Raw genomic sequence first — 15,611 nt, 5'->3', positions numbered from 1 at the left:
GGCTTCAAACTAGAATACCAGTGCCTAGCTGCCCCCTTTAAGGTGAAGGAGAATGATCGATACAGGATTGCATCAATTGCCCCATGAAGGAGCATCATTGCTTTGAAGCTTTCCAGATAGTTGATGGGATCCGCCATTCCGTCGTAGCTCTCTAGCTGAGGAACCTTGAAGTGACGAGGTAGAGGCTCTTGCATAATCCAGGAGTCGAAAGGCGGGTCGTTGCTGAACCCATCATACGGTGCTGGCTCCTAGTGGCACATTGCCTCAATCCGTTGGTCCAAATCTTGAAGATGCCGCTCGACGTAGGGGTCTCGAGCCATATAGGCCCCTGACTACTGTGGAGATCAATGATCGGGAGTCGAGTCGTACCCCGATCGGAGACTTTGAGACCGCAGTCGCTCTGATTCTAGACTCTTAGGGTGGCCCTGGTGGGTCTGCCTCCTCCCAGAACTCTGTGGAGTGACCGATGGCTATTCAGACGGTGGCTGTGCCACTTGTGGTACTAGATTTGGTTGCGAGACTGCTGATGGTGGAATCGGAGTGGCCTGATGACATGACGACCCCACCAATAAGGGCGTCGGGGTGGCTTGGATCGACTGGATAGTGGCTATCAGAATCTGAACCTATTGAAAGAGTAGGTTGAACTGCTTCGCCACCACCACCATCGGTTGCGGAGGTGGAGGGTCTCCCGCAGCCACTGATGAGCCGCATGGTTAACTTGGCTCTCTTTCGATTGTACAAAAGTGTTGGTGCGATGGAATGAAGTTCTCCTGGGTGCCATAATACCGATGAGCCGCATGGTTAACTTGGCTCTTTTTCGATTGTACAAAAGTGTTGGTGCAACGGAATGAAGTTCTCCTGGGTGCCATAATTGTTCTGTCTCGATCTGCATTCCACCAAGTTGAGACAGATCCTTCTTTTAGCGCCAATCTGTTGGTGTGAGATTTCAGTCGATGCCGAAGGAGCTGGAGTAAATGATCGAGATCGATTTCTCTGGGGTGAGACCTGCAAAAAAAATTCCGATCGGAGGTAGTTCCGATGGGGACCCTTCAATGTTCAAATCAGTATCTCGTTCAATAAAGGGAGGAGTGTGAGAGGCAGATTGGTGAGTTGACTTGGGATCCCCCTTTTCGTGTCTTCTTATAAACGGAGCTCCGAGGTCATTAGGTCTAGAACTATAAGCTGTCAAGGTAGACTACCCGCTGTCCATCCACTAATCAGGTTGTTAGTCGTGGATGTCCATAGCGCCACATGACCACCTTCTGGATGTTAGTCAGAATATTCTATCTGCCACCTTCCAAAAATCATTAGGATATTTTATCTGGTTGTTCGGATGGTCTGATTGGTCGACGCATTCAGATCGATCGAATTGATCCGAGATCTCATCAACAGCATTCGAAGGGTCATCAATGGTGATCGATCGATGGAGGGGTGTCGACAGTCACTAAGTTACTAGCAAATCATTGATAGATAGGGCAGAAGAGAGTTGGATATCATGACTACCCCCTTCAAAAAAGGAACCCTTGGTCTAGAATCAGACTAATTGACAAGCGCGAGGCTTATCTATCGACGATTGCTCAGTCGGACATGACGGACTGTGAACCTACCTCTGGATAGTCCATGTCCTCTACTGATAGCCTCGAAGGCCGGTACTAACAAGCAGACCTAGAGGGAACCACTGATTATCTCGAATGGAACTCGTCGAGGTTAACCGACAACTCCTCGAAATTAGCCTTTCCCTATCCATGGGATGGAAAGTTATGGACCGGCCGCACATTATCTTAGGTGGAGGTCGATCACGAGTCGACCACGGCTTAGTACTTCTCGAAGTTGGGCCTAGCAATTCTAGGTCTTGGGCTTCTTCGTATTTTCGGTCTATACAAATTTTCCCCCAACAAAGACTATCAGTGTTAAATTTATCTCTATCTCGAGCCTCTTTCATCGGTGTCTCTATGACCTTAAATCCAAATGGCATAACCCTAACTGGAAACATTTTGCTCGAAATAGAACAAAAGAAAAGGAAAAAGCTTTCAAGCTACTTCACAAAAGCAGCATCCAATAATAACCAGAGTAACCACTTATACAAAGATATCAAATATAAATCAAAATTATTAACGCAAGACAACGATCAGAAACCTGAAACGTAGATTTAAAATATTCATGAAAACTGCCATGATGGCTTACATTATTGGTGAAACGGAATTTGCATGATTCCCATACTAGACTGTGCCACCAATCTGGAGGGAGCTTCTAGCAATCTCTAGAGCATCCTCGACAGAAGATGCGCTTCTAAGCTTAGCTTTATCAATAACCGGCTGAGATTTAGCAAGTTGAGGAAGAAGTGCAAACTCCTGAAAAGTATGACAGCAAGCTATGAAGTTAAATATTTTACAGAGGACCCATCCACATTCAATGGTGTCAAGTATCTAATTACGTGAAATCAATTCATTCTTCCTCAACATTCAAAGATCTAATCATGTACTACATCTCAGGAATGTCCAATTAAGAATGAGAGCTTATAGTTACCTCTGGGCTTCCGCTCTCAAGAAACATTCCTTTCAGTCTGCTATCTGCAAGTGCAAATTCTTCAAATGTCAATAAAAAGTTTAAACCAAAATTAGAGACCGCATAAAATAGTTCACATGTACTACCAGGATCGAGCCAGAAATTAGCAATCTTTGGGTCAAAATTTCCAACTTCAATCGTGTCACCAACTGCTTCAAGTAAAAGACAAGACCAAGTTAATGGATGATGGTAAGATCATCTTTCAATTTCCAGATATGACGTGTCAATTTTTGGTTTAAAACTCTTACCGTTGTCTCCATAAAATTGCCACCAAACTTTCCTTGCACTTCCCTCATACTCAAAAACCCTTGAATAGAAGTATGGCAGATAGTCATATCTGGATTATATGCAAGACATCATATGAATACTGGGAAAAAGGAATACCGCATCAAAGAAGATTATGCAAATCAGTGGGCTTCAGAGGAGGTGAATAAAATTACGGTTGAGTATGCGCAGTTAGAAGTGTCCTAACACAATGTTGTGCCGATTTTCGAGCATGATCAACATGTTCCACTCGTGCCATACGGTCATAGATCTGTTCAGGAAAATCTCCTCACTTTCTTGGTGCTTTTAGATGAGGGGGGATCAAAAGCATGTGTTACCTTCAAGGGAAACGCTGCTACGTCTCCGACAGCAAAAACACCAGGTACACTTGTTCGGAAAAGGCTGTCAACCTGTGAAAAAAGAAGACATTATCAGATCAATTATTACGTTCTAATTCATGCTAGTACAAGTGCAGATTTCAAAGTTTCAAATCTTAAAGAAATCATCCTGTATATAGCCATTCTGGAAGCAGTATTCATGCATCATGAATCATACAAAAAAAAGCATATTTACTGAACATCAAGAATACAAAGGGTAGAAGTTTTCAAGAATGGTAATTAACAGCACCTTTGACTTGATTGAATGTCAATAAGTCAAAGGAAAAAGACAGTCAAAATTAAACTAAAAGACTTGATAATTATAAATATCTGCAAAATTTTGGTGAATCATAAATGCATAAAGTTACAAAAAGCATGACAAAAATTCTTGGACCTGTATTCCACCAACATCTGTGTTCAGCCCAACAACCTCAAAGGGGCTGACAACTGGCTTCGCACCAATTCCAACAATGACCTGCATTTGTGAGTGCATAAGATCATTTGAGTAACTTAGTTTTGAAATCTTCATGTAAACATTTAATGAGACTGCAACTTAAATTTTCATTGGTTAAAGAAGATAGCAGCTGATAATATTTACTGAAAATTTATCTAGTAAAAGCAACAGATATTGTGTATGACAAGGAGGGTTTGGAAGTCTTTGAATCTATAAAAGAGGATAATACTCCTTTTACATGATGATTGAAATGTACATTCTTCTTTAGAAGCTGAGATTGACATCTTTGCACAATCACTAAAAGATCAGAAAGTAGAAAAGCAAATTTAAAAAACAAAATCATATTGCTTGTAATACCCAGATACATTTCAAGATATATCCAAAACATTAATTGGGGGATACTATTAACCTGAACTCATATATTCCATTACAAGGTTCACTTGTAGAAAACCATGACCTTGCTCAAAAAGGCTAGCTGGAAGGTTATGTTAGCTGGGGTCCTTGGCTATGCTTAAGTACCCAAGTCCTTCCCCAAGGCACACCAAATGTAGGAGCAAACACTAATGTAGCATTAATTAAAAAAAGTTACAATTTACTATCTGACTTTGAACTGAAATGATAGGAAATATCACAAAAGAAGTATCATTTTTTTTTCTAAAATGCATTATTAAAATTTGTAAATTGCGAATGAAAAGTATCCTATTTAATTTCAACAATGAGAACTGGAATGCTTAACTCATATGCCATATCATTGGGGGAAGGGAACAAATTAATGTTAAAATTCAGATTCAGAAATTTAGAAAGCCAAACTCTCCAAAGCAAAGCTGCGGCCCAATATTGCAAGCAACAAAAAGTGATACCGTGTCTGCTTCTATGGTGGATCCATTTTTAAGAACAACGGTAGCCACTCTTCCATCAGGACCAGCTTCTAATTTGTCAATAAGAATTCCCTGATAGAATAAAAAAAGTTTTATGAATAAAGGCATCAATAGTTTCTGACAACAAACAATATCATTATGATTTACGAAATGGTAAATTACCTTTGCAAACCAGATACCATTTTTTTGATAAAGCTCTTCATATCTCCGAGCAAGAGAAGGTGTAAACAATCTTGGCATTATGTGCTCCTCGGGAAATATGAGCTATGCAGAAAATTTTCAGTAGTAAGAACAAAAAACAAGAGCAACAGTTAGAGCAAAAATTAACAAAAAAAAAAAGCCTCTCAATGCCAACAATTATCCTTTTCATTTTAGATCTTGTGCCACACAATCAGCCCCATAAAAGCAACATTTCATTAAAACAGAATACGATGTATATCAAGTCTGTGTATAGACAGTTGGAAACTAAATCAAGAGATAATGTCACAACCAGAACATAGTTGAACTTGACAAAAAACAGTAAAGGAGAAAATGGAAAATCTGACATTTTAAATCATAACTACTGTTAAAAATATATTTCATATAATAAAGAGGAAAAGATCATCCAACAGCAAGTTCCTGTGGGACCAATTTACCACCACATGATCAACTAATAAACAAGTCATATAACAAGAAAAGGAAGAATAGCTGCACAAGAATTGCAATTTAGACAAGTTATACTCATTAGATCCTGATCAGGAAAGACAGTGCTATGTAAGTAACATCTGACTTGAAATATCTGGAATACAATTAGCACCATACAGTTGCCAATATAATGTTTTGTGCATTTGTCAGTTCAAGTTCTACTGGAACAGAATCCAGAGATGCATGTTTTAGATGGTTAGAAGGAATTATCCGTGTAGCTAAGTCACAATCATGTTAAGTGCTCAAAATGAGTTCAGAGATGCACTAACTTAGAAATTATAGTTCTCCAATCATACCTTTTCCATATCCTGTCTGAAAGTTTTAACAAGTGTATGTAACATTCCCTGCCAGTACTCAGGGATGTGTTTCTTATGGCACAGTTGCTTTCTAAGCAAACCAGTGCCGGCAAGAAATATTGATACAAAAGAAAAAAAAATAAAAACAATGAGTAAGGAATCTAAAGATAGTAGATCTGTCTGCCTTTGACTTTGAATAAATGTTTAAGGTTATATTTGTCTGCCTTGACTTGGCAATAAATGTTTAAGCTTTAAGGTTCTTAAAAGAACAAATAACAAGTCACAAACATTAGTCTGGACATTTTGTGTGTCGTCTAACAATGTTTTAACGTGAACACATGATGTTATATGCTGAATTTGTAATGTCTAACAAGTTGGAATGATAATTGACTTAATAATTTTCACCATATAGAGAGGGGTCATTGCTTGGTGCAATGACAAAAGGATTGGGCTGACAAGCATAACGGCATGGGTTAAAGTCCAAGGGCAGCCACTTTATACAAAAAAAATGCCAAAAGTTAGGTCTATCCCCAGTCTGCCCCTCCCAGGATCCCAGATTGCCAGGATCATAACAATGTAATGACCTAACTTTCAGCAAAAAAGGTATAGATGATGCCAATTGAAAAATAGACTCTTACAGTTGTATCAAGGTTCCATCCAGCAGCAGCAGCAGCTACTTCCATGCCAATATAGCCACCACCAATAATGGCAACCTTCTTGGCTCTTTCCTACAACACCGGGTGAATTTGCAATAATCATGATTTAGTATAAACTTGATGAACTAAGAAAGCAGGAACAAATAGCTGCATATGTGTTAAGAAACATCAGAAGTGTGAGGCCTTCTACTTCAAACTTGCCACAATTATGTCACTGTGTTCCAAAGAGAATGCTATGAGAGCTAAAAGGACTGACTTAAAATTTGAAATGATAACTCAGCATTTGCTGTTCTTTTTCAGTGATCAAACTCAAGCCATTAAAAAGTCGCACAAACATGGGTAACTAACTAGTTCTATGCATCCAAATTAAACATAAAAACACCCTGATAAAGTGCTATGATACACATCGATCATGTTCACTTTATACACAGATTTATCTAGTTCAATTATATGTTACCTAGACTCTCACATCCAGCTTTCAAAATCCATGTAATATATGTAGCAAAGTAGATACACATCAGACCTGGATACTTATCTCTTTTTTTTTTCAGACCATAGCCTTTAGAAATTGGTAGAGAGTTTGACTCTTCCACAATGAGTTTGATCTAGTTACTAAAGTCATTTATCTAACAATTGGAAAGCTTGGATAAGAAATATACACATTGGGAGCTCTTAACAAATAATATCTTTAATTTTTTTATTATATATAATATTTAAATATATTTTGTAGTTGAAATTATTTTCTCAATGTATCCCCTTATAATATTTAAACATATTTTGTAGTTGAAATTATTTTCTAAATGTGTCCCTATTTCTACTACTTTCCCTTGCCAAGTCAGACAGATGGACACACATCCAAATCTGGTTCTCCTATCCATATCCATTCAACACTAGTTCAAAGAGAAAAGAGCCAGGTCCACTTATTATAAAAGAACATTCATGTATCTAAAATGGTAGTTGAATTATGCCATGCATATACAGGGAGAGAAAAAGAAGGGTCATTGAAGATGAAGCATTTATATCGTTGAGCTTTTAAGTAGACTAATGGTTCAAGATCTTATTTTGTATCTGTGACTTAATGAGGATTTAAGCAATAACAAAGTCTATACAGCAAGGTATGCTGAACCGGTACTGCCAGCCGTTTCGACCGGCCGGCGGTACGGTTTGGTATGGTTTCATACCGTACCGAACCGACGACCCAAAACGGAAGAAAAAAAGAGAGAAATAGAGAGAGAGAAAGAGGAAGAAAAAAAAGAGGGAGGGGAAGGAGCCGGCGGGGCCGCCGAACGGCCTCCGACTGGCCGCCGTGGCCGCCGGAGGGCGCAGTCCACGCGCGCGGCGCCGCAGGCGTGAAACAGGGGTATCGCCCCTATTTCACAAATTTTTTAAAAAAACATGATTTTAAGTGAAGTCGGCAAACGATTTGCTGGATTCACGAATTTTTTTTTTTTAAAAAAAATTCTTAAGTCGGCAACCCAGTTGCCGACTTCATAAGTTTAAAAAAAAAAAAAAAAATTGAAACAGACGTCGTCTGTTTCGAAAAAGAAGAAGGGGGCAGAGCCGCAGAGGGGCTCTGCCCGCTCGACCGCCCTCAAGCCATCAGCGTCGGCTCGCCGGCCATCGGGAGCCTCGCAACGGAGGCACCGTCTGTTCCGCGGCTCCGCCCGCTCGACCGCCCTCAAGCCATCAGCATCGGCTCGCCGGCCATCGGGAGCCTCGCAACGGAGGCACCGTCTGTCCGGTAGGTTCCCCGCCCCCCTCCGAGCGCTCTCTCTCTCTTTCTTGCTCTCTTGAAAGTCTTATCGAGTGATACGGGGCTCGAAAGCCCTCCGACGGCCGCAGCCGGCGGCTTCCGGCGGGCTCCCACCTCCCTCCCTCCCCTCCTCTCTCTCTCTTTCTCACTTTCCGTTCTTTTTTCTTCGGTACCGCCGGTGTACCGATTTTACCAACCGAATCGTGCCAGTTCTCCACTGGTCCGATACGAGATGGGGTGTACCGGCCAGTTCGACACGGTATGGCAAACCTTGTATACAGCTAATAAAGCATTGAATGGAGACTGCTCCCAAACTGAATGACCTACCTATGAAGTCTTGTGTATTGGAGTCTAGCTAAAAGGGGGGTCATCAACCTGTTCAAAGATCTTTCAACTAGAAAGGATGTTGAGATGCCTGGTGCTATTCTGAAAAGGAATATGAAGCTGCTAAACAATTAACATCCACATATGATTGTCCCCGAAGTCCAGCCTATCATATACAAGCATTATATTTAAAACAACTTGCCTCAATTTCCATGCATGACATGAAATGATCAAATTTCCCAATGACCACTCTTCAACAAAGAGATTCTTAGCCATCAATGAGGATGTAGCAGAATTCAAAGCCAGAAAATTCTAATCCTTAGGAAAAATTGGTGATAGAGACATGTATCTCTAGACCTGTAACATTCTGAAAAGCAAAAAATTGATATACTTATAACATAACAATTCCACTTCAATTACACGTAGGATACATATTTTGAAAAGGTAGTAGAAAACAACAACAATCAGGCAAATTCTACCACAAGAGGTACTGAAACATATACCAATGAATTATGTCGCAGTTTGTGCAACAAATGTCTTATTTTTCGGAAACTGAACTGCAAGAAACAAATATACCATATTGTCTACTTCATCTGGAACCTCAAACATATAAGCAAACAACAGTGTTAGCATGACCCTAATGCTGCTTCTTTTTTTTCTTTTTTTCTTTTTTCTGCCAAAGAAAGACTAAGCAGGCCCTCTTGTAGTACTGAATATGCTATGAGTTTTGCATAAGATGAGGTCATCCTACTTTCAATCTATATATATGACGAAGAATGTGGCTGTTACTTCACATAGATTATAACTAGCAAATGATTCTCAATGTTGTATATAAGAACTACCAGATCGATCATAAGGGGATCCAAATTGTCTCGTGCTAAAAGGGAGAAAAAAAAAAACATTAGCACCACAAATGAGATGCACCATAAAACATACCTTAAAAGATTATCAAACTTTTATCGTACAAATTCAGGAATCTTAACATTGCAATATATTCAAGAGATCCAATAACACTAAAATTATTAGCAAAAGCAGCAGCAAATACCAGGGAAGACACTAGACTATCAGCATCAGCAACATCACGTACATAATGAACTCCTGGTAAATCTCCTCCAATCTTCTCTGGAAATCTGAAATCAAAGAAGACCAAGTACCTAAAGATACAAATTCTGAAAACAAGTATTATTAAAAGAAGGCATGCTATTAAATTAGTTGATCTTTCAAAATATCATTGATCCACCCCAAGGTTTCAACTACCATGGCACGGGGTGTCCTGGTTTCTCTATGAAATGGGACATCCGCTGTCCCATCCTATCCGGATAGTGGTCCCGGGTTATGCATCCTAGTAGATATCTCTGTCTTTTTTTTTCCTTCTTCTTTCCTTTTTTTTTTCTTTTTTTCTTTCCTTTTTTCCTTTTTTCTTCTTTTTTCTTTTTTTTTCTATCTTCCTTTCTTTCCTTTTTCTTCTTCTTTCTTCTTTCTTTTTCCTTTTTCTTTTTCTTTCTTTTTCCTTTCTTCTTTGTTTGCTTTGTTTTCTTCTTCTTTTCTTTCTTTCTTTCTTTCATTTTTCTTCTTTCCTTTTACTTTTTCCTTTTCTTCATCTTTCTTTTCTTTGTTCTTTTCTCTTTCTTCTTCTCTCCTCGCATGGACGGATTTCAGTCTCGACTTTGTCACAATCCTGTTTTCTCATAGGAACCATATGGGACGGCCAGGATGGCCCTGTCCCACTGGGACATAAAATCTTGGTCCACCGATACACCACACAAAAAGGTATGAAATATGAATGCAACATTTATAACATAATCAATAAGATGTTGGTACAAATTATCTCCCGATGATGAATTTTGAATGAGAAAGCATTAAGTATCCACAAATGTCGAAAAGCAAAGATGGTCAGCCATTTGTAGATACAACATCTCTGAATCAGCTCTTTCCTAAAGCAAGAGGACTGAAAGTTTTCCTAGAGTTTTGCAAGAGAAGCTTATTTTTGGTTTAAATATTTTGCGCTACTTATCTTATTTGAAGTTTGAACCAAGGATTCAAGTTTTGGAGAGATGTCTCTTGGAGCAGTGGGATGAAGTACCATCCTATGTGTGGCTATCCTACCATCATCCCAGCATCTCCATCGGCATATCTTGGGATATTCCTTATCCCAAGTGTCGGAAAGGGGCAGGACGATGGCATGTCCCATTCTATGGAAAAATCAGGACAGCCCCATCCCATGTGATTTAAAGCCTTGGATTGAACAACTCTCTATACAAACTATTAGTTTAATTAGAGGTGAGGGGAGCTTGATCCAACCAAAATATTTTTTGTTTCACATTCAAACTGTAGTTTTGGACATTATAAGTTATGACAACAATAATGAATGGTATATGTATTTCATATAAGGTATACTATAATTCAAAGAATGGAATCTTACTAAAAATGTGCATCTGGAAATAATCATCATGCTTTTAAAGCACAAAAGTGCCCATAGGCATGAAACAAACTCAAAAGGCCAACCAGTAATATATCTATTTGTATCTAATATCAGAAATTGAAAATCAGGGTTCAATCTAGATCACTAGCATAATTTTTGGTCCTCAAAAGATTAAACTAGACCGCTATATGCTTTCTCTAGACTCTTTTGGGCCTGCACAGTATTCTTGCCCAACAACCATAAATTCCAGGTTCATTTCAGGGTCCCCTCTGGCTCAAAGTTACCTTGGACATGCAATAGTACCCATTCCAAAAGGTTTCATATCAAGTAAAGAGCTGATTATGTAACATACTCAAGATTTCATCAAGTATAGCTTGATCCATAAAGCTGACTCTATGAAACAGAATGATGATTACTGGTTAAAAATTTAATATAGAAAATCCAGGTATTGGTCAAAGTAGAGAGGTCAGTGAAGTAAAATCACAAGATTATGTGGAAGGAGTAGACTAAACAACAAGGCAACTTCAAAATTAAAGAGTACTTTTACATGCAAAGAATGAAGAGTGCATAAAAGGAAACTCCATCATGCAACTTAAATGAGCAAACACTAAAATTCAGCCACTAGTACTTTGTTGGCTGTAGACCTACAAAATTTTTCAACTTTCAACAAAATCAGCAAGAAAGCTAAAACCTTTTGGATACTAAGTCATGGCTCCTAATATTTAGGAGAGAATCACATAGTATAGAAAAAATAAAAGCATATAAAAATATTTAATATTCTGTCCCATCAATTACATAGAAAATCTTGAAAGTTTTCTTTTCTGCTCAAATTTAAGTTGGATATCTTTCTATTATGCATAAAATCAAATTATCTCACAAATGAAACTAGACATATATTTCACTAAATAAATAAACTTTCCGTGAAAAACCATGAACTTGAATAAAATGAAAAAGGTAATAAACCAAAAGCTGTCGAAATACCTTACTGCTGCACAACCTGTGGAAATTATAAGGGATCCATACTTCAAAAGTTTCCCTGATGATGTAGTCAAAGTTTGTTTCTGGACATCAAAGTCTACCACTGGATCTTGATATAGCACCTTGAAATGATAGACAAGATTGAGTTACGGCCTGTCTACTCTGGAGCATTCCAAGAAACAAGGAGAAACACAATGATAAAAGCTTAATCACATACTTGTAACTTGTAAGCCACTATGGAATCTGTCCAAGTAAATGCAAGTGCATACACATGCATAAAAACTTGCATATATGAAACAAAGTATATAGACCAAAGATCTATTATAGACTTACCATATTTCTGGATCATGGATATATTATAATAAAAAATAAATATTCATGCATTTCCATGTGACTTAATCCATTACATATGCAAATTGAGGGCACTAGTGGGGTGAATGCAGTTAACTCAATCATCCATGATAGGCCCCAACTTCCAGATGTTACAGTGCAAATGAACTGGAATGGCACAATCCAACATCAGCAAGAACTGAACTAATTAGTTTTTGTTTGAGAATTAGGAACAAGATCTAACCCATTTGTTTTACACTGTGGATCAAGTAATTTGGTCAAGTTTTTGTTTTGACTCAACAATGTAACACCAACTTTCCGCACTATATTGGGAATGACACAGGATAACACAGTTTAGGTTCAATCTTTCTACAAACAGACCTGAATCACTTGGAGATAAAGATTTGGGACCCTTACCTTGTCCTCTGATGTTTGAGTCAGTTCCCATTATGGCTCTATGCACATAGAAAACAAATCTACTCAGCTTATACAATATATACTTCGAGTACACTAGAACCCTCATATGATATTTCTATGTTTGTAGGCGAACAGAATATCCACAAACTCCTTATAACAATATAAAACTAGCTACTTAAATATTCCCTCTTAAATCTCATGCGGACGTTATCTTTTTCTCAGAATAGCAACATGAGTCACTTTATAAAAGGCAAAACTCCATGATGTAGCTGAGCCATCTACAAGCCTATCTATTACTTCACAGAACACTGAGCTCCCCTCCACCACCTGTAAGCCTGATAACAGCCAAACAGAGGAACGTGGGAATCCTTATTGCTAGGGACCTTCAAGCTGGCCTTTCCACCAAAATTTTGTATCAGGTCTCCTATGAAACTCCCCAAATGACTTGTCCAGCAACTCTTGGAACACCATATTCCATATTAAAAGAGAAAAATCGATTATCTCAACAAATGGCAGCTCAACCCTCCATTAGTACAGCATTGGAAATGAATCAAATTGTTGAAGAATGATAACATCTTTTGTTTTTGTGGCAGCCAACAAATCTTAACTCCCTCCTCTTTTCTACATTCAATTATTCGTTCTTCTGCCATTATATTGAAGCTTTGACATTTCTGTGAATTCACCCTAGAAATTCCATGTCACAAGCCTAGTCATGTTTTTCTCTAAAAAAAAAAGAAAAAAGAAAGTCACAATAAATGAATGAAAAGAAGTGTTGACAATTTCTTTAAGAAAAACAGATGAATTGCAGACTTGCAGTTGAGTATGATGGGATGTTCCATGTCTCCGAAGCTGTCAGTGTTATCACAGAATATTATTAATCTCAATGTTCTCCAAGAGGATGTGTTTATTCTGACTCTAAATAACATCCATAGTTAATCTCTATTCATATATTAAAGCATATTCATACTCTAATAGCATGGCTAACAATTAATGCAAACTGATTAAGATCAAAAGATCAAACAGAATAAGATCATTTCACATACCTCTATGCCATGCTCCTTGTACCACTCGGGGGTTTGTCTTTCACCACCAGAACCAACGCAAGTATGAAAACCCTAAGAAAACAAGAATTTGGAAATTTTGATGAGTGGCACTAGATTAAGACAAAATGAATAATATAAGATCCTATAAATTCGTCCACAAGTCTATATGTTTCATCCAATATTGAATACCACATAGACTACTACAAAGTAATATTACCTTGGCTGTCACTTATGTCACAGCAATAACAAATGAGTTATCTCTTTCAGCTCACAATTTCCTCTATGCACGTGCTACCATAAAATAATCCTACTACTACCAAGAGTTAGCTAGTTCTTACAGGTAGGCGTGCTGGCTTCTTATCCGGAGGAAATAAGTAAGCTTTTGTCAATGCTGGGCGTTCATATGGTGCAACAGCCTGGATGACCAAAAATGTTATAATACACAATTATAATATATACTTCGATGAGTTACAACAGAAGATTGAAATCAAATGATTAAGAGGAGATTCTGAATAACCCACATAACTATCGATAAACACTATTAGATATTCAAAAATCAGAAAAATCATAGCTTCTTCCGAAATTAAACTCAGCTCTATCAAACAGAGTTGAATTACCAGATCTGTAAGCAAACAGAAATTTAGCAGAAAACCAGCCCATTCGGCCCGTATAAAAAAATACAAGTGTTATACTTAATAAGCTAATAAAAAGCAGAAGAAAAATCTTAGCACAACGATCGCCGAAAGAAAAGCAAATGGAACCACAGAGCTACCTCTTTGGAAACAATACAGAGCCGACCATCGGCCATCCCATGCTCGACGAAAGTCCGAGCAGCATAGCCCGCTGCATTCCCTCCACCAACTATCACAAACCTGAAAGATTCCAACTTCCAACCGATCAAACCTGTTCTTTTCTTTTTTTTTTCTCTCACGATCAAACTCAAAACATCAGAAGCTTCAAATCAATAACTCACTCGCGATTCTGATTGGCAAAACTCGAGGACGCCGCGACAACAAGCGATCTACGGAAAGTGCCAATCGAAGGAGGGCACCTGGGGATCCGTTTTAAAGAGGATGGATTGGATGGGCACAGGAAGGAGTTCCCCTGCCTCACGGCCCAGGAAGAAGGAGAGAGGAAGGTCGCCATTCGCCAGAGAACTGCCCCTAGGAGAAGCGAACGAAGATTAGGGCTACGGTTTAGAGAACGATAGAGAGATTTTAGAGAGAAGGGAGGTGGACTGGACCTGAAGACATTCGAGAAATAGCAATGGATCGCTCTATTTCTTCGATCTCCTTCTTTATAATTCTTTAATTCTTCGGCTACTTGATTATATATTTTTAATTGTCTTCTAGTTTACTTTCGATTCGAATTCAGAGGTTGTCGGGGTCGCTGGCTCTTGCCGGGAGCCAAAGGTCAGAAAATGGCGTTGGGAGGGGGGAGAGAGAGTTCCGATGACGGCAGGGAGGGTGTGCAGGTCTGATTAAAACTGTTGGGGATAACAGAATGTTTGCAACTGGGTTGGGTCTGGTCCCTGTCAGCCTCATGCCGGACCGGGACCAGACCCAAATGGAGTTCGGGTCTAAAATTTTAACTCAATTTGACGCGTCCAAATTGCACCACTTTGCACCAACAAATAAATTAGACGTGTCCAGTTTAGCAGGTTTGGTTAGGCTCTTCACTTTTATTGCTTATGCTAAGTCCAGATTTTGGTGTCATTCAACATTGTTTTGCTTATAGATTTCAACAAAGACAACGCCATGCATTATTTTGTGACCAGATGACGTCAATGACTTTAATCATAACGCATAATCTATCCTGATATTACATATCCACATTATAGAGAAATATTTTATTCTTGATGTTTGCTAAAAAGTTAGATATGTTCTAAAGCTTTTGATTTTTCTAGCATTTTATCAGGGAAATATTAGATCAAAAAAATAAAAAGCACCTTATGCATACTTAGAAGTTGATAGAATGTTAGTAGTCAATGTGATTATATTAATTATATCTTGGACGGAAAGCTTCAGGATATTCTCCATCATTGCTAAGTAGCTAATTTTTGGAAAGAAGTTTCTCATAGGCTCATCGGAGGCTTCTCGTTTTTAATAGAGAGACTACCTCAGCTATCATTTATCGATTAGTATAGATGTTCTCATATGAATCTATACAA

The 15,611-nt window shown here is 38.5% G+C and overlaps 1 protein-coding gene across 2 annotated transcripts; it reads right to left on the bottom strand.

Annotated features, from left to right (window-relative positions):
- Positions 1-2,039: 2,039 nt before the first annotated feature.
- Positions 2,040-14,912, bottom strand: LOC105059480 (monodehydroascorbate reductase 5, chlorplastic). Of its 2 annotated transcripts, none has more exons than XM_010942780.4 (17): positions 14,685-14,912; positions 14,415-14,598; positions 14,214-14,313; positions 13,780-13,857; positions 13,442-13,513; positions 11,655-11,773; positions 9,297-9,381; positions 6,157-6,246; positions 4,701-4,802; positions 4,521-4,610; positions 3,601-3,681; positions 3,168-3,239; positions 3,006-3,100; positions 2,814-2,902; positions 2,652-2,714; positions 2,527-2,570; positions 2,040-2,351 (listed from the first exon to the last, which is right to left on the bottom strand). In XM_010942780.4, exons 1-17 carry the CDS (start codon positions 14,692-14,694, stop codon positions 2,220-2,222), a joined length of 1,506 nt encoding a protein of 501 aa, XP_010941082.1. In that variant the 5' UTR covers positions 14,695-14,912; the 3' UTR covers positions 2,040-2,219. The 2 variants fall into 2 exon arrangements, with proteins under 2 accessions (XP_010941082.1, XP_010941081.1); XM_010942779.4 differs by having other exon boundaries at positions 14,415-14,604; positions 14,685-14,911.
- Between the last annotated feature and the right edge of the window lie 699 nt (positions 14,913-15,611).

The sequence above is a fragment of the Elaeis guineensis genome, chromosome 16 (genome assembly GCF_000442705.2).
Source record: "Elaeis guineensis isolate ETL-2024a chromosome 16, EG11, whole genome shotgun sequence".
Classification (NCBI taxonomy): domain Eukaryota; kingdom Viridiplantae; phylum Streptophyta; class Magnoliopsida; order Arecales; family Arecaceae; genus Elaeis; species Elaeis guineensis.
The sequence above is the reverse complement of the archived record's forward strand: the minus strand, read 5'-3'. Positions and strand labels throughout refer to the sequence as shown.

Coding starts and splice junctions, on each gene's coding strand:
- LOC105059480 (XM_010942779.4), bottom strand. Junction 14,314..14,414: donor TTTGCCAATCAGAATCGCGA/GTGAGTTATTGA, acceptor GGAATCTTTCAG/GTTTGTGATAGTTGGTGGAG. Junction 13,858..14,213: donor TCTGTATTGTTTCCAAAGAG/GTAGCTCTGTGG, acceptor TTGGTCATCCAG/GCTGTTGCACCATATGAACG.